Source organism: Corvus cornix, chromosome 4 (assembly GCF_000738735.6).
Source record: "Corvus cornix cornix isolate S_Up_H32 chromosome 4, ASM73873v5, whole genome shotgun sequence".
Taxonomy (NCBI): Eukaryota; Metazoa; Chordata; class Aves; order Passeriformes; family Corvidae; genus Corvus; species Corvus cornix.
In genome coordinates, this window is record NC_046334.1 from 17,599,571 (window position 1) to 17,622,726 (window position 23,156).

Below are 23,156 nucleotides of genomic sequence, written 5' to 3' on the forward strand. Positions count from 1 at the left end.
CCAAATTGGCTCCACTTTGCTGACTCTGATACAACTGGACAGCTTCCTGGCATGTCCACTTCAGTGATCATCCTGGCCTGAGGGCAGAGGCAGGGCAGGGTTTCCTCCCACCTAACACAGACACATATTTCAGATATAAATATGCAAACATTTGCAACTCGTCCCACCAGCTGCGTGTCACCTTGCTCTTCCTGGTGGCACTGTCTCTCTCCATGGTGGAGCTGGCCACATGGCTCTTGGCATATCTGAAGGTGGCTTATATGACATTCCTTATGCTATTGTAATGAGTTAATTTTAAAGTCTTGGCAGCACAATACCTGCTGGTTTGGAAAAGTGGAGGTTTAAAAACAAGTGGGGGTTGTTGTCATTCATTGACTCATGCTCACCGCTCATAGATGTGCTTTTGAGTAATTTTCTTATCTTGTGGCTGGTTCAAAAAGGCATTCCTTGGTTATTCAATGACCTGTTAGTCTTCTTGGAAGTGGAAGGATACTTGGGGAAATGATGTTGTGTGCTTGTGCAAGAGCTCTTATGCCGGTGTTCTGGCCAGTGACCAGGATCTCTAAAAAGAACTGTTGTACACACAATAATTAATAATATTCTGGGAGTTTTGCAACAGAAGCAATTTACTCCCTTGATTGAGATTTGTAGTTTCCTGACTTAAGTTGTTCAAATTTTTTGATCCACAGGGAACACCCTTTGGTGTAATGAGTATCCACAGCACCCTGCCTAATGAGACTCAAAACTGGGCCTCATGGGGAGCAGACATCACATTCCTGCTCCTTCATCAAAAACTAGCACCAATTTGACAAGTGTCACATCTGCTCATGAATGATCTCCCTGCCTGGTGACATGGCAAGAGAGCATGTTCTCCAGAGGGGACCTTGGTGGCAGCTCTGCGAGTTCCAGGCTATGGTTTAATTATTAGCAGAGTGTGTGTGGCAAGGTGGAGCTGGAAGGTAGCACCACTGAGGAGGTGATTGATGGCCATCTGGCTCTCTAGAGTGAAAAAGCAATATGTCTTTGTCCAAAGGGACAGAAAATGCCACCAGCTGGCCATGGCAGCAGGGTTTTATTGGTGTGCTTGAAGAGTAGGAGTTGCTGGTCCAATTCTGGTCTTACTAGGACAGTACCTGGTTAAGAGGAGAATTTAATTTGAAGACGCTTTCTGCCTGTTAAAATAAGTTGGGCCCAGAGTTTCTTATTCACCCACTGGGATAAAATAACAGTGCCCAAAGCCAAGAGCTGGCTGTGTGCACAAGCAGGATGTATAACTGCTGGGAAGAGCAGGGGACCCTCACCTGCAGGTCCCCCTCCAGCTGCTGTCAGAGCCCCAGCCAGCATGGAGAGAGGACTGTATAAACAGCTGTGAGCTGGATCTCGCTGAGGAATCCTCCTGGTAAGGGATGGCCTTAGAATGTGCAGTGTTCACTGCCCTGCTTGACAATTTACCAGGAAAAATAAGAACCTCCCTTCAGAGAGAGGTTTTAAGACTTGGAAACAAATCACCATCTAGGAAGTTAATTTGACCTGTGTTATGGGAAAGTTATTACAGTCTCATAGATATTTTGTTAAATTATGAGATATGTTTAATACAGATGAGATCTATGTAAAATACCTATCTATTGTTTGAATAGGTAGGATATTTGCTATGACCCTTAAGTTCTATAAAAATATGGTGGCTCCTATGCTATGGAACAAAGCCCATAGTTAAATAAGCTGTGCTACCTATGTAATTGCTGGAGAATTATTCAAAATTTACAAGTTGTTTTTCAGAAGCTTGTGCTTTGCATCATACTAATTATAGCAGATGCATCTTAAACGTATCATGGGAAAATTATGCAGCCAGAAAACAAGTTCAGAGATGGTGGGAAAATGCAATTAAAAAAGCCACCCAAACCAGAGTAAGCAAAGGTACCCCCAGGGTAGATAATGTTGCTTATCTGTATGTAGTGAATGCCAGATCTTATTCCTTTTTTAAATACAAAGAGAAATGGGGAAAAAAAGAAAGGTGTTTTGACTATTGCAATTAATAGGAAGGTTTCAGGTGTTTTTCTTTACCACAAACATGTTACACTGTGCTGATTATTTGGGGAGTGGAAGCATAAGGCAAGCTAAGGAGTGAAAAGAATAAAAGTATATGAAGTCTAAGTGGAATGTAGCGGTCCATTGCCTAAAGCAGTACGGGAGGAAGCTGGAATTACTGCAGGCTGATCCTGTGTTCTAAACTTCATGTGCAAGTCATGTAGCTCACACTGGCAAGTGCCAAGCCTTGCTGTTTGTCTTGCTACACCCTTCATTTCTGGCTGAGAGCAGGGTGAATGTGAGGACCAAGGCAAAGGTAGTGGCCCTGGTGTGGTGGAACCATGTCTCAGCTGTGTCTCAGCACCGGGCTGGGTAAGACCATCACTGTGACAGCAGAAGCTGATGGTGCTGTGACCAGGCTTCTTCCAGAAACTCACATTTCTGGCAGCTTGGCTGGGTGGATGTCTACACTGAGTTTGGCACAACCACCGTAGCTCCTTTCTTGGCTTGGAGACGCTGTATGAGTAATCAGAGCTGCCTAAATCCCGCCAGAATGGGAGAGCAGGATGATGCATGCAATTATTATTCCTAAGCCTCACCTCCTCTCAACGACTGAATTTCGCCTCAGCTGCCTCTCAGTTGCAGTGGGGCTGGTGAGTACAATGGAAGCAGTGGGCTCTTGCCACGTGCTGTATCTGCAGGAGTGTCTGTGACACGTGGTGAGGTGAAGTCTGTACCCATTTCTCTGTGCACACCTGCCCCCATATGGCTTTATTGTGGCCACGGTGGTTTCTAGGACTTAGAGTGGCTGCTGCTTCTGGCAGCCACTGGAAGGCTGTTGCATTCTGGGGAGAAGTCTGTGGGGGAGAGTTCTGCTGGGAGGCCTTCATCTTGCTAAGGAAGGCAGAAGAGGAGGAAGATGGTCTGTGTTGCTCATGCAGAATATGAAGGCAGCTTCGTGGACTAAGACAAGGAGAGAATATGTGACTAAACCACCTTGTAGTAGTGCTCAGGGATCTGAGCCTTATTGTGAATGGCCAAAGTCAGAAGTCAGTAATGTTTCCCAGGGGCTCCAGGTGGGAATTTTGCTCTCTTTATTCCTGGGTTAGGACCTGATGGTGCCCAGGACGGCCTTGCCTTTGCAGAGCACAGAGGGGATGCATACCAGGTCCATGGGTGCTGTATTCACTGTGGAACACAGCTGCCTACCTCCCTCGGTGCATCCTTCATGAAGATGGAGAGGATGGATGCAAAAGCAAAGGTGTCCCCCCAGCTCATATTCCTCTTGGCCACAGAAGAGGAAAATCTTCCTAAAAGCCTCTCATGCCTTCATAGCCACAGCAGGTGATGATGCCCTTAGCCAGCTTGGATGCACTGCAGGAGTCCTTGGGGTTTCCTCCCAGTCCGTATACCCCAACTGATGCTTTTGATACATCTCCAAAACCATCTGCCTCTTCAGTAGCCCTCTGCACATAGCCACAAAGCATTACAGCCAGGTCATAGCAGTAAATCCTCTCTCACCATCAGAGATGGGGGAAGAAGGACAGAGAGACCCCGCATGGCCCCAAATAGCTACAAATACGAGAAGCAGCATCAGCAATGCACTGAAGTTCAAACCTGCCCCACTTGGATGTCTGCCCAGCCCAGCACTCTGCCAGCTCCCACCAGGCACCAAGTGGTCATATCAGAGCTAGTTGATGACATTGTGGTTTTATTTACTGCTTGCTTATTCTTCCACCCCCAAAGATATTACTTTTTCCATTCTTGGAGGGACAGATTAGGCAAAGGAATGTGTCCTTTACTACTGGCAGCTTGGTTTGGCTGCTGTTTTCTTCTGCTGATGCTTTTAATAAGGGAGGAAATGGCTGTTCATCTCAGGGAGAGCCATTCTGTCATAAGCTGACATTCCCTGGGATTTGTTTTTATTAGCTCACCTCTGGTGTACAGGCACTGCCAGAGTTGCTCATTGATTTTCCCAGCCTGGATAATATTGGGGCTGCCTGCTTACCCGGCTGTGGTTGCTACCAGTGCTCCTGTAACTCCTGCACAAATCCCCATCAGCACTCTCCGCCTATTGCTCTTGGTCCCACTGGAACAAACCCAGGCCTTTATTCCAAAGCCAGAGACCTCTCCTTTCACTGGGCTTTGGGTTGGGTTCATACCTAAATCATAAATGTAAAACATACTTAATATCAAAACCCTGTCGTTGGAGTGTATTGTTGTATTTTTTTTCAATTACTCCATAAGTTGTTCCTGTGCTGAAAATAATCTGAGAGTCAGCCTATTCTGTGAAGCAGGTGTAGCTTAGGGGTAGCAAACCTCAGTGTCTTGCATGCTGTGCCATGTAGCACCAGTCTGGAGAGCCACAGTGCATTTGGGAAAGGAGTTGTTTGGTTGATGCTGTCAGGAAATTATCTCTTGGACTGACATCTGGTATTTCCCATGGGCTCTTCTGGTTTCCCAAGTACTTGGGGAGATCATTGAGAAGCAAGAGCTGACTGTTGTCAGTACACTGGTGGTCTCAGATGTATGTTGCATGCTTTAGAGGCCCTAGGGCTTTCATTGTGCTGGAAAAATATCCCTAGGGATCTTCTAGGAACGGCAGATCTCAGAGGGTCATGATCAGTGGCACAGAGTCCAGTTGGACCTGAGCAGGGAGGTTGGACCAGATCACCCCACTGGTGGTCCCTTCCAACCTTAACCATGCTGTGATTCAGTGGTTAGCATGCACATCAGAGCTGCTTTGTCCTCAGTCAAGGAGCGTTTGAACAGTGCTGAACAGGGTAAAGAAAAGATTTGCTCTTCTTGCATTTTTCTGCAGTTAAGGGACCAGGCTTGAAGGCTAAGACCTGGTCACAAAATCTTGATGTGCCCTGTATTTAACCCTGGAACTCCATATGCAAGCCAGGTTATGCTGCTCCCTATTTGTCACACAGCGATGGAGTGATGGCAAGGAAAAGCTCATGGCATTGGGAGAGGTTACCTCTATGCTCCTTTTCCCATATTATTCTGCTTGGTGTGCAGTAATTTACAAGTTTCAGTCTCCAGCAAAAGGCAAGTTGCCTTTTATTGTACTTGCTGGTGTACAAGCTCTGGATGTGCCTGACCTGAGGGGGCAGTTGGCACTGCCATGGGAAGGATGCCAGTGCTTATCAAGTCTTCCCATTGGCTCTGATCCATTGGCTCTGCAGTAGCACCTGAAACTGAGCATCTCAAACAGGCTGGAGTGTACCCAGCCTTTAAAATTCAGCTCACTTCCTCTCTTGGACTTTACTAGAAAAGCTACAAATTCATATTTTTTTTTCCCCTGAGGTGTTTTTAAATTGCTCTCATTCCCAGTTTATTGTTGTTATTCCTTTCTGTTTGTTCTTTTGTGAGTTTGTTGAGTTTGGGGAGGGAGTTTGTAATTATGGAGAAGTTGTTTTTATGGTTGTTTCCCAGCACTCCAGGGATGAGTGTTATGTACATAAAATCAGTATTATCTTTACGATTAATATTAAAAAGAAGAGCAGTAAGAGTGATAATAATAATAGTAATACAGCAATGAAGCATGTTTATTGCTAAGCATGGTGAGCTTCTTGGGCAAGCAGCCCTTCCCTGAAGAAGACAAAGAACCTAGATGGTAGGATCCCTCTCCAAGAGCAAAACCAGCTGTAATTCCTGCATCATGTCTTAAAGTCAGCAGATTTGTGGTGTTGTGATAAGAGGTGCAGTAGCTGGGACCTGTGAGATTTATCTCACCTAGGGGAAGAAGTCCTTGGAGAATTTTCCCTGCACCATGCTAAATTTGTCTTGGGATGGATAAATCTGGCCACGTCTGGGTGGGGTGCGTGCATCTGGCCAAAGTCTGCCTGGTTTCTTTCTCCCTTCATCCACCTGCTTTAGCTGCCTTGTCCTGTTGCCCAGCCCAAGAGCTCTTGGTCCATTCAGCCAGGCAGCCAATCTAATCAGACGAGGGCTTGTTCAGGGAGACGTTCTCCTGCCATTCCCCTGCAGCCTCAGACAAAAGAAAGAATGATTTGCAAGGTGCAGGGTTTGCATTAACATTTTTCCGCAGAGTTAAGAGGGATGGATGAGCTGGAATGACACTGAGATAAAGCAATGCGCAGCTGCCAGGGAAATGATGTGCTTCATCTTGTCAGGTTTCTGGGCGCTGCTGGATGAGCTGGCTGGAATAGGTGTTTCTGTCATGAGCCACAGAAAGCGCACAGTGATTTCTTGTCTCCCTTTTGGACTTGTGGCCTCTAGTTCCTTAGGTATTGGAAATACTTGGAAAGAGTTGCAAGGGGGTTTGGGCAAAGGAGCCCTCCATCTCTCCACCTCCAAGTCTCCCTGGAGAGAAAACTTGCAGCATGGAAGAGATGGAGCAGCGAGTCACTCCCCATCTTTCATTATCATTTGATGCCTATCAGTCACGCTGATAAAGCCAAAGAGATGAAAGGTTTGAGATGTTTCTTGCAGGTGCCAACATAGCAGAGTGTATATTGGGAATGGTCTGACATTTGATGTGGCTTTATCATTGGCAAGCAGGCAAAGGAAACAGATAAATTATCACCTTTTCCCTCCATCTGTCATAAGCTTTTATCCCATGGAGAGAAAAATGTTTCCACTTTGCCCTGGCTTTTTGGAGTGTGGCACTATTGTATTTGCCAGCCTACATAATGCCCAAGTCATCGAAATGCCAGAAGTGGCGGGGAATGTGATTACCATTTATAACACAACCTAGTGGACTACAAAGCTGGGCTTCAAGCTGCTCTGGTCATTGTAATATGCCCCCAGAGATTTCCAGCCAGTCTCCTCCTCAGCTTATTAACTCTAACCACTTACACCCAAGCAGTCATCTCGTGACTCACCATGTATTTCTCATGTTTTATTTACATTTTGCTAAGTAATGGTATCTATAATTTCGCCACATCTGGTGGAAGCTTGGGGAGTTTTACAGCCTGAATAAGGAAGAAGGCGGTGGGATGTTCTCACCAGGAGGGTCTCATCATGTGCCCCCTCTTTCTGTGAGGGACATGCAGTGTAAGCTCAGGAGCAATGCAGCAGTGTTTTGTCAGCAGAGCCAAGGCTCACCTATCCTGTCTCTCACAAAACTTTGTTGCCTAGCTTTGCACTGGCTTTTTTTGCATGGCTTTGAAGTACATCCATGTTAAAAGTTCATCACAGGGAATCACTCACTTTCCAGGGTGTCTTAAAATCACTGTTCTGTTACAGTTTAAAAGCAAATTCATGTTAAAAGGTCTTTTTTTCTGTGTAATGTTCTCAGGATCAATCTGACTTCCCCGGAGTTTTAAAATGTAACTCCAGGGTTTGAGAATGAAAAATCAGACTTCTTTTCTCCTTCCCCTGTGGTAAAAAAAAAAAAAAAAGAAAAAGAAATTTAAGCAATCTCTTTCTTTCCAAGGCCTCCAAGCTCATACGTCTCTGAACATTTAAAGAGAGTCTTTTTCCACTGTTGACAAATGGTTGTAATGGACTTGCAGTTGTCTGACATGATGTTGTTAGCATGAAATACTTTTTTACACTCGAATCACTCTTTTCAATGGTTCTTTATACGTCCAGTCACTCCTTTGCCATGTTTGCGCAAGATGGAGCTGCACACAAGAGCAGCCCTGATATCTCAGTATTTTTATCAACAGCATTATGTTTCTGCAAGGTTTTGGGGTCTGAGTCTGTTCAGGGCACCTGCGGTTTGCAAGATACTTTGGAGTCTGTTTTGGGTTGCAGCTTTTTTGCTGCAGGATTCAAGTTGAGGTCCATTTAATCTTTTTGGTACTGGTTCCATGTGCCACAGACAACCTTACTCTGTGTCTGGGATGCATTAGAAGTCACATATCATGCAACTGATGAGATTTTTTCATTTTATCTTCAGCACAGTGATGCAGTCCATGATCTGCTCCTGGACTTCATCACGTGGGTTGGCATCCTGCTTTCACTGGTCTGCCTCCTGATCTGCATCTTCACCTTCTGCTTCTTCCGTGGACTGCAAAGTGACCGCAACACGATTCACAAGAATTTGTGCATCAGCCTCTTCGTGGCAGAGCTCCTCTTCCTCATCGGCATCAACCGCACTGACCAGCCGGTAAGGGGCAAAGCACTTTCTGCTTCTGTCACAGGCTCTTGTCTCAGTGCGTCTGCAATGTTTGACCAGTGAGATACATTCCAGCACTTCTTCATTCCATGCATGAGTCCTCACAGAGCTGGGCCCCTGGCTGATAACTGGGACTCACATGCTGATGCCTACTGTGATTTCAGGGGCTGTATGTGTGTTGCTTGTCAATAATGTGTGTGTATGTTTAATAAGCAGGTTGTAAAAATGCATTTAAACCATGTACATCTTCATATGTTTATTTGCCAGATTATGTACATGCCTACCTTTGTATCTTTTAATATCATTTATATATGTGAAGATGTGTCTATTTTAAAACAATTCACGTATGTTTTCCAAGTGAAAAAAAAGTTCTTCCTTTGGAGAGGGAAGATAAGAACACCCTCATTTTTATTAAGCCTCCCAGTAAGAGTACTCCTGACTGTTGCATTAATTAATCATGGTACAAACACCTTCCCTTGCTCTTTTCAATCCTCACTCAGATTGCCTGTGCCGTCTTTGCTGCCCTCCTGCACTTCTTCTTCCTGGCAGCTTTCACCTGGATGTTCCTGGAGGGGGTGCAGCTCTACATCATGCTGGTGGAGGTTTTTGAGAGCGAGCACTCCCGGAGGAAGTACTTCTATTTGGTCGGGTACGGCATGCCTGCGCTGATTGTGGCCGTGTCGGCAGCGGTGGACTACCGGAGCTACGGCACGGACAAAGTGTGAGTGACCTTGGCATTGCTTGGACTGGCATTGCCCAGGAGAGATGGGAGTGGGGACAACAAAGGGATGTGAGGAGCCCAGAGGGTTTGTTCAGGCAGAGCTCAGCCAGGAGGCATGCCTTGCCTTATCTCTGTGTCTCCAGTGCAGGACAAATTCCCCACTAGGAAATGATTTGCAAAGGTATTTTCTAGGGAAGTCAGTCGAGGAAAATTTTGTCACATCATTGCATAACATCAGCAGAGGTGACTGTCCCAAGTCTCAGTCTGGTCCTGTACCAGCAAGATCCTCCTTCTCTAACCAAAGAGTACTTACTTGGATAAAGAGGCTGCTTTCTTCCTCTGTTTTTTAAACTGTTTTATCAAATTAACAGAGCCTGCAGGCAAAACAGGTGGTGAATGTGGAGTGCATTAGGCTCTTTGCAAATCAGAACAGCTATATCATTTATCATTATGAATATTCTTAAGTGTTTTCAACATTGCTGAAGCTGGTATGAAAGCACAATTTAGATAATCATGCAACACCGTCTAATGGAAAACAAGGGGAAGATTTAGGCTTTGATTCTCTCTGCCATCTTTGCTACAATAGCATTAACAATGTTTTTATTGACTTTTTTTTTTTCTTCCCTTGTCAGTCTGCCTTTCCAGTCTCACTTTAACTGAGTTAAGGGCTCCATATGAAGGCATACATAGCAATGAGCCAGTGGTGGTTCTGAAGCTCTTTTTTAGCATAGGTCGAGTCAGGCCATGGCAGCATTTGATCTTTTCTTAAGTTCAACTTCAAATTTTTTGCCTGAAACCTTATTGGTATATGTGAACCTTTACTCCTTGAAAAAGCAGATCTGTAGAGCAGTGGAGCTGCTCATGATCCATCACCATGCTAGCAGGTAGGCTTGGATCCCAGATGGATATTTGTGTTGTGTTTCTTCCATGAGTAGGAGAGTAGCGACCTGAATTTGTATAAATGTCATGCTTTGTGGAAAGGAAATGGCCCACACAGATAAGGGTAGGAGGGTGTAAGTTTTTAAGGATCTCTACTGATTTATCCAAAGTAGTTTGACTGACTTTTACTGGCCTAGAGGGCAAACACAACAGCTGATTGCCATTTTTGAAGAAGACTTTTCTATCAATTGCCGCCTGCTTTCTGCCCCAACAAGCTCTTCTGTTCACTCCCCCTCTGGAGCATTATGTAAGCACCTATTGAATCAGGCATGGAAACAGTTCGCCTTGTCCCTTTAGACAAATTTATTCTTAACTGTGGTGTTTCTGTGGAGGACAGATCTCTTCACAGTGGCCTACATTGGATATGTTGAGCCTCAAACATATTCCAGCTGTCTGGAAAGTCAGTTCCTGCACATCTGCCGTTGCTGGAACAGTGTCCTAACCTGTCCAGTTTGCAGTGTAGTATTTTGTGGCTACTTTCCACACTGTTCACCCTTTGGCTTTTGCAAACAGGCTTTGGGTGCCCAAATGTTTCCATGGCTTGAAAGGTACCGGCAGAAAGTTTGGCTGAATTTCACTGAAGGCGAACAACATAACTTCGCTATCTTGGCATTGAAGAGGCAGCAGTCCTGTGTGTGTGCCAATAAAGTATGTCTCCCTCCCCACAGCATGAAGTAGTATTTTTAATGATTAAACATGTATATATACTATTTTGCAAATAAATATTTACAGAGATTTGCAAATCTAAAATATTTATGTATAATTTTTAATTCCAGAGTGCACAATTTTGTCACGTTCTCATAGAGGAAAATAAAAAACATACAATATGTTTTGTATAACTATCATGCTCCATCTGGTTGAAGGATGATGATGTATTTTTCCGTATAATGTTATTAGAAGGGTAGAACTGATTAGAATTTGTACTGAACTATATGCCAGGCATACATAATTTGATTGCAAGAAGTTGCTTGGTTTTGCCAGGTTTTGTAAAACATCCTCTGGAATATATTACTTGCCTCTGTCCATTATTTACTGCATTTGTTTAAGCAGGACTTATGGAGCTGTTAGTGTTATTTGTTTTTTGCCTGGCATTTGGTGCCACCATTCATACATCTCAGAATGATTTGCTTAAACACGCAGTGTAGGGTTTTCTTGATTTCATTTTTCTTTCTAAATCCAACCCTCCTGTAACACATGCCCAGATTACAAAGCAAGGAAGAGGCAGTTGTTCCTCCCTCTGCTGCTTTACTCATCACTTGGTGCTTGTGATTTTCTGAAGTGTCCTGTGTCCTAGTATTCATATTGGTATTTTAGGTCCTTTTCCTATTTTTTTTTGTTGTTGTTGTTTTAGAACAGTTCAAACCCCTTATATTAGGAGATTAATTTGCTTTTATGACTAAGCAGCAGCATAGTGATTCCATTAAAAGATCATCCCATTCAGGCTAGCTGAACTGTGTTTAGTTCTTTCCCCCAGATAAATCAGAAATGTTGCATCTCATCTTACTCTGATTGTAACCTCTAAAGTAAAGATGAAAAGCAGGAAGCCCCACTGCAGACAGTGTGGTTTCCCCATATTACCAAAGGGATTCTGGCAATGCTCTCATGAACTTCCAAGTGACCATTTCTTACAGGCCATGTCTTCAGCTGCTGAGTCTTAAATGGCCACAGCAAAAAAGAAGATTCTTTAAAAAAAAATTTTAAAAGTTACATCATTTGCCTTGTCCTGTGTGTTAACCAAGTCCATCCATCTCCTGGACAGATTTGATGTCAAGGATCGTGGTGGGCAGTGCTGCAAAATGCAAAGAAAATAGTACAGAAAATAGTACTTGCAGTTGTTGTTCGTGTTTGAAAATAACTTGTGTCTAAAATTCAGTGAAAGCTTAAATATGACTTTAGCAGCCTCCCTTTGAGAGGACTCATGCTAGAAGCAGGCCATCCAAAATCAGCAGCAAGAAGCTATTCCATATTTCCATACTTTCCTCGGTTTCGTATCGAAGCTTCTTACAAGTTGCAGAGGAAAGCAGCTATGCTTTGAGTGGTTCAATGTATTTTAGAAAACGCACTTGTAGGTGTATTCATCCACTGGTGATCAAATCCGTCATGGCAGGGATCTCTCTTTTGTTTCTCCCCCCCCTTTCTCCCCCCTTTTGGAATGCTATAAAGCAGGATATACATGGTAAGCAATCCAGCTGTCAGAAAGCAAAATGAAAGCCCTGTGTATGTACACAGCCTCCGAGTCCATCAGCCAGGCGCCGACATTTCATGCATGTAAATGCTGCTCAGAAAATAGCTTCTAACAATGTGGTCTGTCTTGGGTGGCTCCACTGAACTTGTTTTATTTGCAGTGCTGCTGCCAGTATTTGGAGGAGGAAGCATGAGCTATGTGGATGCGGAACTCCATTAAGCAGAACCTATATTGCACCCTTGAAAGGCATGTCTGGTGCATACATATCCCATTACTGCACCCTGACAAGGCGGCTGCACAGCCACGTGAAACAAACCGCTGAGCTCCCATGAACAACATGATATGTTTAGGGCTCTTCAAATTTTATGGTCCAATGGCACCTAATGATTGTTTATTGGTTATATTTAATGCACACCAGGGATAGTTTAGTATTTGATTTCTCATCATGCAGAAAATAGAGTAAACTCTTTGTAGTCTTTATTACTTGGGAAAAGCTTTAGGTGAATATTGCGAGTTGTCACTGTGGAAAAGGAGGAAATTAAAAAGTAAAGGAGAGCAGTTGCCACAGAGCTTGTCATGAGAACTGAATGCATTGGGGTGACTCCTAGAAGAGGCAGTGGGGTTTTTAGCAGTATTCCCTACATACACACATTTCCTGATAATCCTCTTGCCTTGCACTGAGCCCTGAAGGAGCTCGTTTGCTTAATGGCAGCGAAGCCTAAACTCGTAATGTGACAAGCCCGTGCCCACAGCGCAGCTGCGTGTGGAGGGTCACAAGCAACTCGGCAGCCCAAGATTAGCAACTTTGGGAAGTGAGTTGCCTGATTGCTTCCTTGTTTTGAGGAGCTCATTTATGCAGCTCATTGTGCGTGTGGGTTTTTGTCTTCTAAGGCAAGAAGAGCTCAGTGTGGTACTTGTCTGATTAGCAATTTACAGCTCCACAACGCAATTGGCGGGATGCCTGTGTTTTGATGTTTTGGTCTTAATTTGCATTTTTAATGAGGTATGACTTAAAGAGGTTCAAAGTTTCATCTCTTCCTGATGACCACCAAAAACCCCAGCTTTTTTTTAAATTCACACAAGACTACCATACATGGTTTCATAGAAAGGCGATTTTTCTATCTATTCAAACAAATAAAAAATGACATCACATTCTCTGATGTGTGCAGAGAGGCCTAAGAAAAACCTTCTCTGTTTTTCACAAGCTGTGCTCTGGCTTAGGTGAAGCCATCTCTTCTAGGGCTCCTCTTGCTCCATGCCTGGCCCCCACTTATCCTGGTGGCAGGACCTAGCTCCTCTGCTGTTTCTCATCCACAGTATCCATCTCTTGCCACTCAATTGTTTTCTACAACTGAAGAGACAGATATTTTAGGGAAGTGGAGCGGAAAATGTCATCCTTTTTGCTGTCTGGAAGAGGAACCAGTTGCTTTGCTCTTCTTTGCTGAGCCTGGCACAGCTTTTTTGCTCATTCTGTATTTCAGCTTCCCTGTTTTTCCCCGTGTCCCAATCTAAATGCATTCAAAATCAGCTGCACCAGATATGACTGTAGGGTGGTCACCATGCTTCAGGAAATAAAGAGAGGGTTTATGTGTTTCCTCTTCCCCAGGCTTTCCAAGAGCCAGGTCGCTCCTTACGCTGAAGGAAAACCAAGTTAATGACAACTAAAATATAGTGTTCCCAGCTCCTGGGCATCAGGGGCTGGGGGTTGTTTTGAATGTTAAACTGGCAAAAAAAAAGTTCAAAATATTTTCATTTAAAAAAAAATAAAACCCCCTCAACCCTCTGAGTCTTCTCCCACACACCAGCACTCATTATCAGTAGCAAAAAGTGATGGGGCTGCGTATTCCGTGATTTATATGCAGCAGCTGAGGCATAAGCACTAGTTACTCATTTTTCCTGAGGGGGATGGGGTAGGTATAAAGTCTGAAATGCCATGTAGTATGTGAGCTGCTGCTATGCGGACATCCTTGTTCAGGAATTGGGTGGGGGGGAACTTTTTACAGGGACTTCATTATCCTTGAAACCTCTATTCCTTTGTCAAATCTAGTTGCAATTGGGCGACATTTCAGATGTTATTACGGGTGATACACAGATGTCATGATCACATAAACCTTTTCCTATAGGGAATCAGACTCAAGTAGTTTCAAGTCACTCATGTTGTTCCATTACCAGCTGCATCTAAATCGCCTTGAACTTCAGCAGCCACGGAATAAATAAGATTTCCCTGCAATCTCTCTGAAAGCCTCTGTTTGCCTCTCGCATTAAGATTTTGATGCTATCACATGAAGATTCTGGAAGAGCAGCTGCAGAGGCAGTTCGGGAATGACAGTCACGGAAGTGACAGTATTTTAATTTGTGACAAATAGCGGTATGAGTGTATATATACATCGATACATCTCCAACACTGATGAGACCTGAAATTTATATGGTCAGGGAGGGAAGTGAGAAGTTTTCTCTGCATATTTGAATTTATTCATATCTTGGCTTCTCCCATGCACAGAGGTACAGGGCATGTTTTATTCTCTCATCAGACATCTCCTGCTGATCATCTCCCATGGGGCTGCTGGCACAGACCTTTCTGCCTGTTGCAGAGTCCATTGGAAGGGAAAAAACATTAAGCACATACACTAGAGCTGTCATTTGAGAGAACTGCTATCTCCACCACCATGATATATTCATATATACAGTTCCTGTCACTTGCCTAATTATGAAATTCCATTGGATATTTAGTATAAGAGTGGTTTTATGCTTTCTCAGTCCTTTGTGTATAAACGGAACTGTGATTTGCAGCACTGCAAACACGACAAGATATTATTATTTTAAACATCATGTGAAACTTTCCTGGAATTTACATTCGTCTGTCTTGTAACGAGTCACTTCCATTTTATCTTCCTGTCGCCTGGAATGAACTAGGAATGGAAATGTAATTTCCCAGGGGCCTTAAAAAATGTGGGGAGTATTAAATGCGGTTGAAATTAAGCGATTAATAATTTAGTTTTAGGCCATGAATCAACTTCTTGTGATAGCGCAGACCGTATGCAACCCTGGAAACATTAGTGGAAACAAAACACTCGGGAGGTTCAGGGAAATAAAACACTTTAAAGGGGAAGTTGCTGAACCTAATTAAACCTCAGCCTTCTGTTATCCACTTCATGCTTCCTATTTGCGCCGAAGTTTCTCTGATGTGCTTGCTGGAGAAATGTCATCTTGCTTGACAGCTGTCAGACAGCTTGCATTGCATCAGAGCTAGAGAGCAAAGAGGAGTGTAAAGCAAAGAAGAAGCTCTGTGGATGTTCACCAGATCCCTTCCTTAAAAAACCCATGGTTTAAGGAGTTTTTCCAACAGATGCAGAAAGCCTTAGCAAATAGGCCTTGTGCCATTTTCTCCCTGCTTCCTCTAGAGGTAATTATCTTACTCCATCAATAGCGCTGTCAGAAATTGGGCACATAATTCAGCATTTAAATGAACAAGCAGTGTAATATTTCCTGTCTCCCACCGGCGTGTTTTGCAGCTCACATTCTTCTCTGTCACTCGCTCACTCTTGATGTATGTCCTGGGTGCAGTCCTTGAATGCCTTCTCTCCCCTGTGTTTCATTACAGATGTTGGCTCCGACTTGACACCTACTTCATTTGGAGCTTTATAGGACCGGCGACCTTGATAATTATGGTAAGAACTCCTAATTAACTACTCCATCTCTTAGGTCAAGAAATAAAACTTTTTCTGTCCCTTTTCTCTTTATCTTTAATTTACACAGATTAATTTGAGGAAGGCATGTTCTTCTTTGACCCCACCTGGCATAAGCAATTAGACCCTCATTATGAGAGGCTCTTGGCATTGCAAAATACTTGATCAAAATGGACCAGGGAGCTTCAGAATGGGCACTTGCAGAGTTTGGTTTCTACCAGTGAACATTTAGAAGTGCCAAACTCTATTTTGATGCCACTCACTGCTCACACCCTTTTTGAATTACAGAGTGCAGTTTTGCATTGATAATGAAAAAAAAAAAAAAGAGGGAATTCTGAGGGGGGAGGGATGAAAAAATGTCCAAACTGGAAAAGAAGTTTGATGAGGGCTTTTCCTTCCCAGCAGAAGTTGAAACTTGTGTGACTTCATGTTTAGCACATTGCCAGCATATCAGCTAACAGAGCAACAAGGTAGAGAACCCAACTTTAGGGACAGCTGGAGTTTTCTTATACTTTAATTGCTGCAATATGGCTTAAATAAACCATCCTTTGTTTTGACTAGACTACAGTTTGGCTAGCCCAGAAAACCAGGCGCTCTCACTTCAATGCAGACATTGTCTCTGCTTCTTCTGCTTCTCCTGCAACTTGGGAGCCATTTCAGCAGCCTTCCACATCAGGAAGGGGGCCATGCCACCAACTCCAACTGTTGGGGTTTTTTTTCCCCTTAAACAATTCATTCATAAAAAAGATATCTTCCCTTTTTGATTATGTCTCAAATCCTAGGCTGGGCTTTTGGGAAACTCCTTTCCAGGAATTGGCAGCCTTGTAGTCACTGAGGCATGGAAACACTATCCCAGTCTTTTACAGAACAAATCAAACTGTTTTCTTTTTGTTTTTCAACTTTGCATTGTGCTAAGCATCAGTTGTGATTTCCCTGCCCATCTACCCTGTTACACTGTGTTTTAAGGGTGTATTCATGGAAAAAGATGCTTTTATGCTTCATTACAATGGAGCTGGCTAAGTAAGATGCTTGGAGTGACTTTTCACAACTGTACACATCTCAGATACAGAAAAAGCCCTTACAGCAAGTATTTTTAATTTTCCATAATGCTGTTTGAAGCACTACAGTAGAACCAGCCTTGTACCAGCAGTGCCACAGCTCTGGTAAGACTGTGGCATCACCAGTCCTGCAATCTACAGGCCCGCTCACCTTATAAAATGCTTAGAAATTTTCTGTGATTCAGTCACTATAAAACTGTACTGTGAGCTAATTTCCTACAGTAACCCATCTTTTACAGAGAAGGAGCTGACTTTATCCCCATCATATTGTGCTGTGTCACATAATTTTTTTTTTTTCCCCTCCATTGCAGCTTAATGTCATCTTCCTTGGGATTGCTCTCTATAAAATGTTTCATCATACTGCCATACTGAAACCTGAATCTGGATGTCTTGACAATATCAAGTAAGTGGTTTTTCTCTGCCTTTTTCTGTCTTTTGCTGTTTATCCCCTCATTCCTCTGAGGAGCAAAATGGGAACCAGCTCTGCCAGCAGCAGTGCTAACCAGGGGTAATACCTTGGGCTATGGCACTGCACAATGGTTTCTAAAAGATACCAAGTGGCTGATGATAAAGCACTACACTGGGATTTGGCTGCCATTTTCCATTCAATTTTGCATGAAGGAGGCAAAGCTACATTTTCTGTCCTTGAAGCAGGTAACCTTCTAGTCTGTGTAAAAGAAACTGTGCCCAATAATTACCATCTAATTATTGCAGTCTCTACAGGGAAGGTGTTGAAACTGTTCATTATTACTACTTCTCTGTGCTCTGAGGGCGGCTGCCTTACTTCTTTTCTGTTTGTTTTGGCCCCTGACAGATTCCATGACCCGAATTCTCCCCAAAGTCTACTTGCTTTCAGCAAAGTTATTGAGGATTTACCTGGGTGTGCCCACATCAGCGGGTGGGTGTGCTTGCCAGCCAAAGCATGTTTTCCCCTTGTACTGGGTTAACATCTGAGCCTGGGCATTTTACTGTTTAGCAAGCTGCTTCATTATATTGAGAGAATACTCCTCTCTGTCAGTGCCTGTTTATTCAACTACCTCTGGCTTTAATTACTCTCTTCAAAAATACAAGCGAGATTTCAGGTGCAGCGCATGATAAGATTGGGAGCCTGCTAATTAATAAAACCATCTAATGAGCTTGAGGAGGAGGAAATTGTTGGGAGTCAGCAGTTTACTGCTCACCCAGGAAAGGAGAGTGTGGTGCAATGTGGCTTGAAGTGGGTTCTCCTCTCTCTTTTGTGGTAGGAAGGGGAGAAGAGGCATAAGGGGAGCTCGTTAGAAGATGTTTGAATTGCACAGTTGCAAGGCAGCTCTCAGCAAGGCTGTTGTTCTTAGTTCTGAGCCACTCTTGCAGATGCAGCTTTAAGTTAAACCAGGTCAGGGCCCCTCCTGAAAACTTTCTCAGTGGACAAGGCTTGCTGTGCCATTGGTGTGCCATGACCTGGCATGGTCCTTTGGGTGAGTGTCTTAGGTGCAGCTTCTCCACCAAGGGTTGGGAGGAAAGGGAACTGGGGTCTGTACAAATGCAGGAGACCTCAGTGAGGTCAGAAACCCACAGAGCCCTCATTCGCCCGGGTTGTGGGCAGGCTGCTCTGCAGTGAACCTCAATTTCTCCTGCCATTGCTCTGCTATAAAATGAAATTAGAGGAGCAATCCCTCCTGGATGTCCAGGATTGATCCCAGAAAGATAGTCTGTCATTTGATCTTGGATGAGGCATTAAAGGCATGGTACATTTAATAACGTTTATTAATATGGCTACTTGTCATGCATTAGTGCTATGAGATTGCTCGCTGAGAACAGTCTCTGTAAGGTTACCCACACAAAATCTGTTTGGAAAGCCTTGCAGTATGACATTTTTAAATTAAAAACTAGGGAGAAAAAAACAACAACAAAGCCGTTATAATTAAAGCAGAAATAATAAATGCCTACTGAATAATCTTCTTGAGCTAATCTCTAGTATCTTTGTTTAAAATGCCAGGAATTTATACAACCAGTTGCATCAATTATAATGTCATTGTAAAATATTTTATAGGTTCTTTGGCAGATGAGTGTCTGTTCCTGATTTGACTTCATTAAAACGTTTTGAAAACACAAGCAATTAAAATACTTTTAAGTACATTGCTGATACTCTTCCAAATGTGTTGCTTCATTACAAATTACTTTTTATGCTTGAGAAAATAAGAGCAACATCATATAAACTCAGGAAGACCCCAGGCTCACCCTAGGAAGTGTATCAAACCAAGCATTTCAGAACACACTTGATTGTAATTTCTGAATACCTAAGCAGGACATCATTAAGTCTTTAAATTCAAGGCGTTTGTTCTCTCAGGGTTGGATGTGCTTGTGTTAGGAAGTGCAGATTTGTTACAGAGAAGGGAATTCACCTGGGAGGGAGGTTTTCTAGGGAAGCAAGGGGCTTGCAATCTCCAGAAAATTTTTCAGTGAGATCATAATTGTCTTCTAGATACAATCATAGTCTTGTTGCAGGTAAGATTGTGGTCTTCCTCCACAGTCATTGGCTTCAACTCAGTTGCAAAATGTGGATGTGTTACAGCAGCTCTGGAATAAAAAAGCCACAGAAGACATTATTTCACAGAGGACCACAAAGATCCTTTCTGAGCTTCCCTCTGTGGGTCTACAGGGTTAGTAAAAAGGCACCCAGGTCCCAGAGCCTTGCATCTTGTATCGGTTTATATTTAATAAAACCGAACGGAGGGCCTGCATTGGAGGGCCCCTTGCTGCCATCTGCATGTGACAGCTTTACAGCACACTGAGAGCTGAATGAGAGTTTGTTCTCCCAGTTCATTTCCTAGCATTACTCTGTGTTAGGCTGTGGTGAAGCTCTCGCAACATAAATCCTGAGCCTGTTTAACAACAGCAAAATACTTGATTCCCTATGGCAACGTAAAAATAAAGGCCATAAAATATTTTAATAGGCTGTTAATAAGCACCCCTGCAATCTGGTCCTTGCCTATGTCACTTTAAAGGTTAGAAATACATTATGAAGTGTAGAAAATAGAGAGCCAAATAACTCCACTTAAATTAATGAACTTGATAAGGGATCAGGTGTCACCTGGGATACCTTTAATTACTGCACCAACAGAAAAGCCATTCAAAGGGCAGTGCCTGAACCAGATGTTGTGTGGCTGATAGATTTGTAGGCACTGTGCAAAGTTGTAAAAATAAACTTCCCTAACCTTCAGGAACAGTCCCTGGATTATTGTGCCAGCATGGGAGATTCTGACATTGCTGTGGTGGGGCACTGGTTACCCAGGGGTTATCCAGCAAAAGATTTGATGAGTACAGACCTGGTTTATCTTTATCCTTGTAAACTTTTCTGGCTTAGCCCAGCACTTTCAAGAGGGAAGTAGGGTAACCACATATGTGGGTCCTGCCCTCTGTGCCAGTGGCATCCTCCCTGTATGACGGGTTGGTACTGAGCCGATTCAGCCAGTTGTGCCCACTGAGACAGCAAGATCCATGCTCTAGTCCTGTTTTTGAGGCATGTAGCCAGGAAAAGATGTGAGCCTGTGTATGTGGGATATGTTGTTCAGAGCTGCAAGAGTTTCTGTGCCTGCCACTGATGCCAGGAGGATATTGGCTTCCGTTTCATAAGAGGTACCATCCCCAAGAGTAGCATGCTTTTACGTAGGCCCTTATGAAGAAGTTCTGTTTGGTGTCTTCCTTCAGTATATTTACACAGGATTCATCCAGGGTTGTGATCTCTTCTGTCCTTTAAAGATCTCTTTAGTATGAAGTGACACAGACAAGAGTGCCAGAACAGCTGCCTCTTGGGTAGTGTCTGTAGCTTCTGCACATGCCTCCCCAAACACAGGATGGGGGGGATTTTCCTTCCCAACCTTTTATAGTGGCTGTTTCTGGGTCCTTCAAGTCCACTGTGACCATTGCTCTTTAATCTCTGTGTGGCTTGTTGGTGAACAGAGATGGGCAGAGAGGAGCATTGTTTAGTCCTTGGTGGCTCTGCCCACATGACACGAGTCTCACTCCTGGCCCCTCTGAGGCTAAAAGTGGGATGCAAAGGGTGCACAAAAAGGCTCTTGAGCACAGACTAATTTACTGTCAACAAATGTACCCAGGAAGGCATTGTTTTGGAAGATTGATTCCCTCAGCCTTTATGAGCTTGCAGGGAAGACACATCTTTCAAGCCAGGGACTACATAAGCTTTTTGGACAGTGAAAGCCTGCTGTGCTGCTTGCACCTGTAGCCTGTGAGGTGGAGACTGTAGGCATATCAGCACGGTATTGATGCACTCTTGCTAGCAGATGGCTCCTCATGAGGATGTGTTACCAGCTGGAATTCTTTAGAGCAGCTGTGAGGCTGTTTTTACCGGAGGTTGCTGCTGTGTGGAGTGATTTCTGGAGCTGAGCAGCTCAAAGTCTCTCCTTCATGCTTTTCCATTGTGCCGGGAAGATGTTAGATGTGCAAAATGTCTCAGACTGTCGCAGGCAAGACAACACTGAATCGTTTTCGTGTTCACATTTCTGTAGGAAGCCTTATGTGACAAGGGAAAATACATTATATGTGAATAGTCCAGCACAGTTCTTCCGTTTTCTATACATCAGCTCCTTTCCAGGTGGTCAGGCGTGTACTGTGGTAGCTTCCACACCAGGTTTTCATCCAACCCATGCCAGATGCTGCAGCACAGCAAATCGTCCATGTTTCCAGATGCTGAACCACCACTCTCTGTGCAAAACAGGCTTTCAGACGAAGCCCCTCCTCAAGTGCATTTGCACTGTGTGGCAGTGCAGTGCTTGTTCTGCAGCCGTTTGAATGCTGTTCATTCAAATCACTGTGGTTCTAGTAAAGGGAAAGAAAGAGGAGCTACACTGATGGTAATCCAGATGTGCTCCTCAGCGTATCTAGTGAAATCTGAGCTCTTATCTTTGCTGCAAGCTCTCATTGTGCACTGTGTGGGGTGCATTAGTTAGTGACATGAAAACTGCTGGAAAATTGGAAGGGAAAAACAGTCATTTAGCTAACACAAGGCAAGTCCTACAAGCAGATTAAGAGGGTTCATGAATGGGGGCAAGCAGCTGCTGCACCTGAAGTCACAATGGGCATTTTCAAATGGCTGGATGGGAGAGGATCCCTCTCAGCAGAGACCAGAACCCATCATTTTCTCTTCCTTTCAGACATAATCTTTCCTTTGAAGTTCCCACGGGCATCCATCCCTTCTCTCCCTGGTGCTGCCTGGCTGTGGTTGAGTCTGTTAGTGTTTCCTAGGCCAGACCAGACTTCCTGACATTCTTCTGTGCTGTAGTATGTGGCACTGAGATTTTACTTTGTTTACTTTGGAAGAGCAACACGTCAGCTGTAGCTGCCAAGAGCAGTTGCAGACCCGCGAGAAAGAAGGCAAGAGGCAAAGGGCTTTGTCAGTTTGTTTCCCTTTTTGTCCCACTTTTTTGTGTTATTGTTCTAGTCAGGGTATAGCTTGGTTTGTGCCATAGGCCACCTGGATGCTCTTTAGAAAGCACATGTGGGCACCCCTCCAAAGAGGAGTGTGTCAGGCTGCAGTCCTGGGTTTGTTGGAAAAACTCATTTAGTGCAGTAGAAACTCACCTGAAAGTCATGCTGGAAATTTAATTTTCTTTCCTTCAGACAGGGAGACCCAGGGTCTTAGGTGGGAGCACCATTTGTTGCTAAAGAGGCACTATTAATTAGGGGCCTTCAGATAGTTTAATCCTGGCATTAATCACTGTAGTTCTGCTGCAGTTTTCTTCCTCTTGTGGAAACCTGCTCCCATCCCATCTTCCACAATGAAAGAATAAGCACTATATCAAAAACGTGAAATTCCCTAGAAAAACATGTATTTATTCCGAGCACACAGGAGATAATGTTTTTAGGCATTGTGACTGGATTCACATGCTGAAATCCCATTAACAGGGATGAAGCAGAAATGTCCTGCATTGCAGCCTTCAGAAATCAATCCTCAGATGACCAAAATGAGCCCTCCTCAGCTTGCTGGATGCCATGGAAGTTTCAAATGGTCCACAGCTAAAGGCATCCAGCCCTGATTTAATGACTAAACAAAAAAGTATATGTTTTCTCAAGTTTCTGACTGGAAACAAAACCCACACCATACTCCTCTATTGTGTATTTATTTCCATAGAATTCTCTTGCTCAAATGCTTGCAAGAAATAAATCTAAGAATGCACAACTTAACAGCCAAAAGTAGGAGCCAAATGTAAAGATTTAACCTTGATTATTACTATATAAAACCTTGCAAAGCCCAGTATGGGCTCTTTCAGGGAGTCTGGGCGAGGCTGGGGGAGCTGAAGGATGGAGAGCACCAGGCACAAAGCTGAGAAGCCTCTTTTGAAGATTTGCCTCTTTTAAAAGTGTTGCCATAGCCCGCTCTCCCCATATGTTGTATGGGTGTGATTATCTGCTCATTTTCGTGCTTCAACATATGTATTTTATTTGAAGA

General features: G+C 43.7%; 1 protein-coding gene across 26 annotated transcripts in view; it reads left to right on the forward strand.

Annotated features, from left to right (window-relative positions):
* ADGRL3 (adhesion G protein-coupled receptor L3) overlaps nt 1-23,156 on the forward strand; it is a 404,123-nt gene that overhangs the window by 331,188 nt on the left and 49,779 nt on the right. For all 26 annotated transcript variants that reach the window (XM_010411924.4, XM_010411928.4, XM_010411908.4 and 23 more), the window contains 4 exons: nt 7,901-8,110; nt 8,620-8,840; nt 15,566-15,632; nt 17,020-17,111. In XM_010411924.4, coding sequence (XP_010410226.2) covers nt 7,901-8,110; nt 8,620-8,840; nt 15,566-15,632; nt 17,020-17,111 — 590 coding nt within the window. The remainder of the gene's footprint in view (nt 1-7,900; nt 8,111-8,619; nt 8,841-15,565; nt 15,633-17,019; nt 17,112-23,156) is intronic.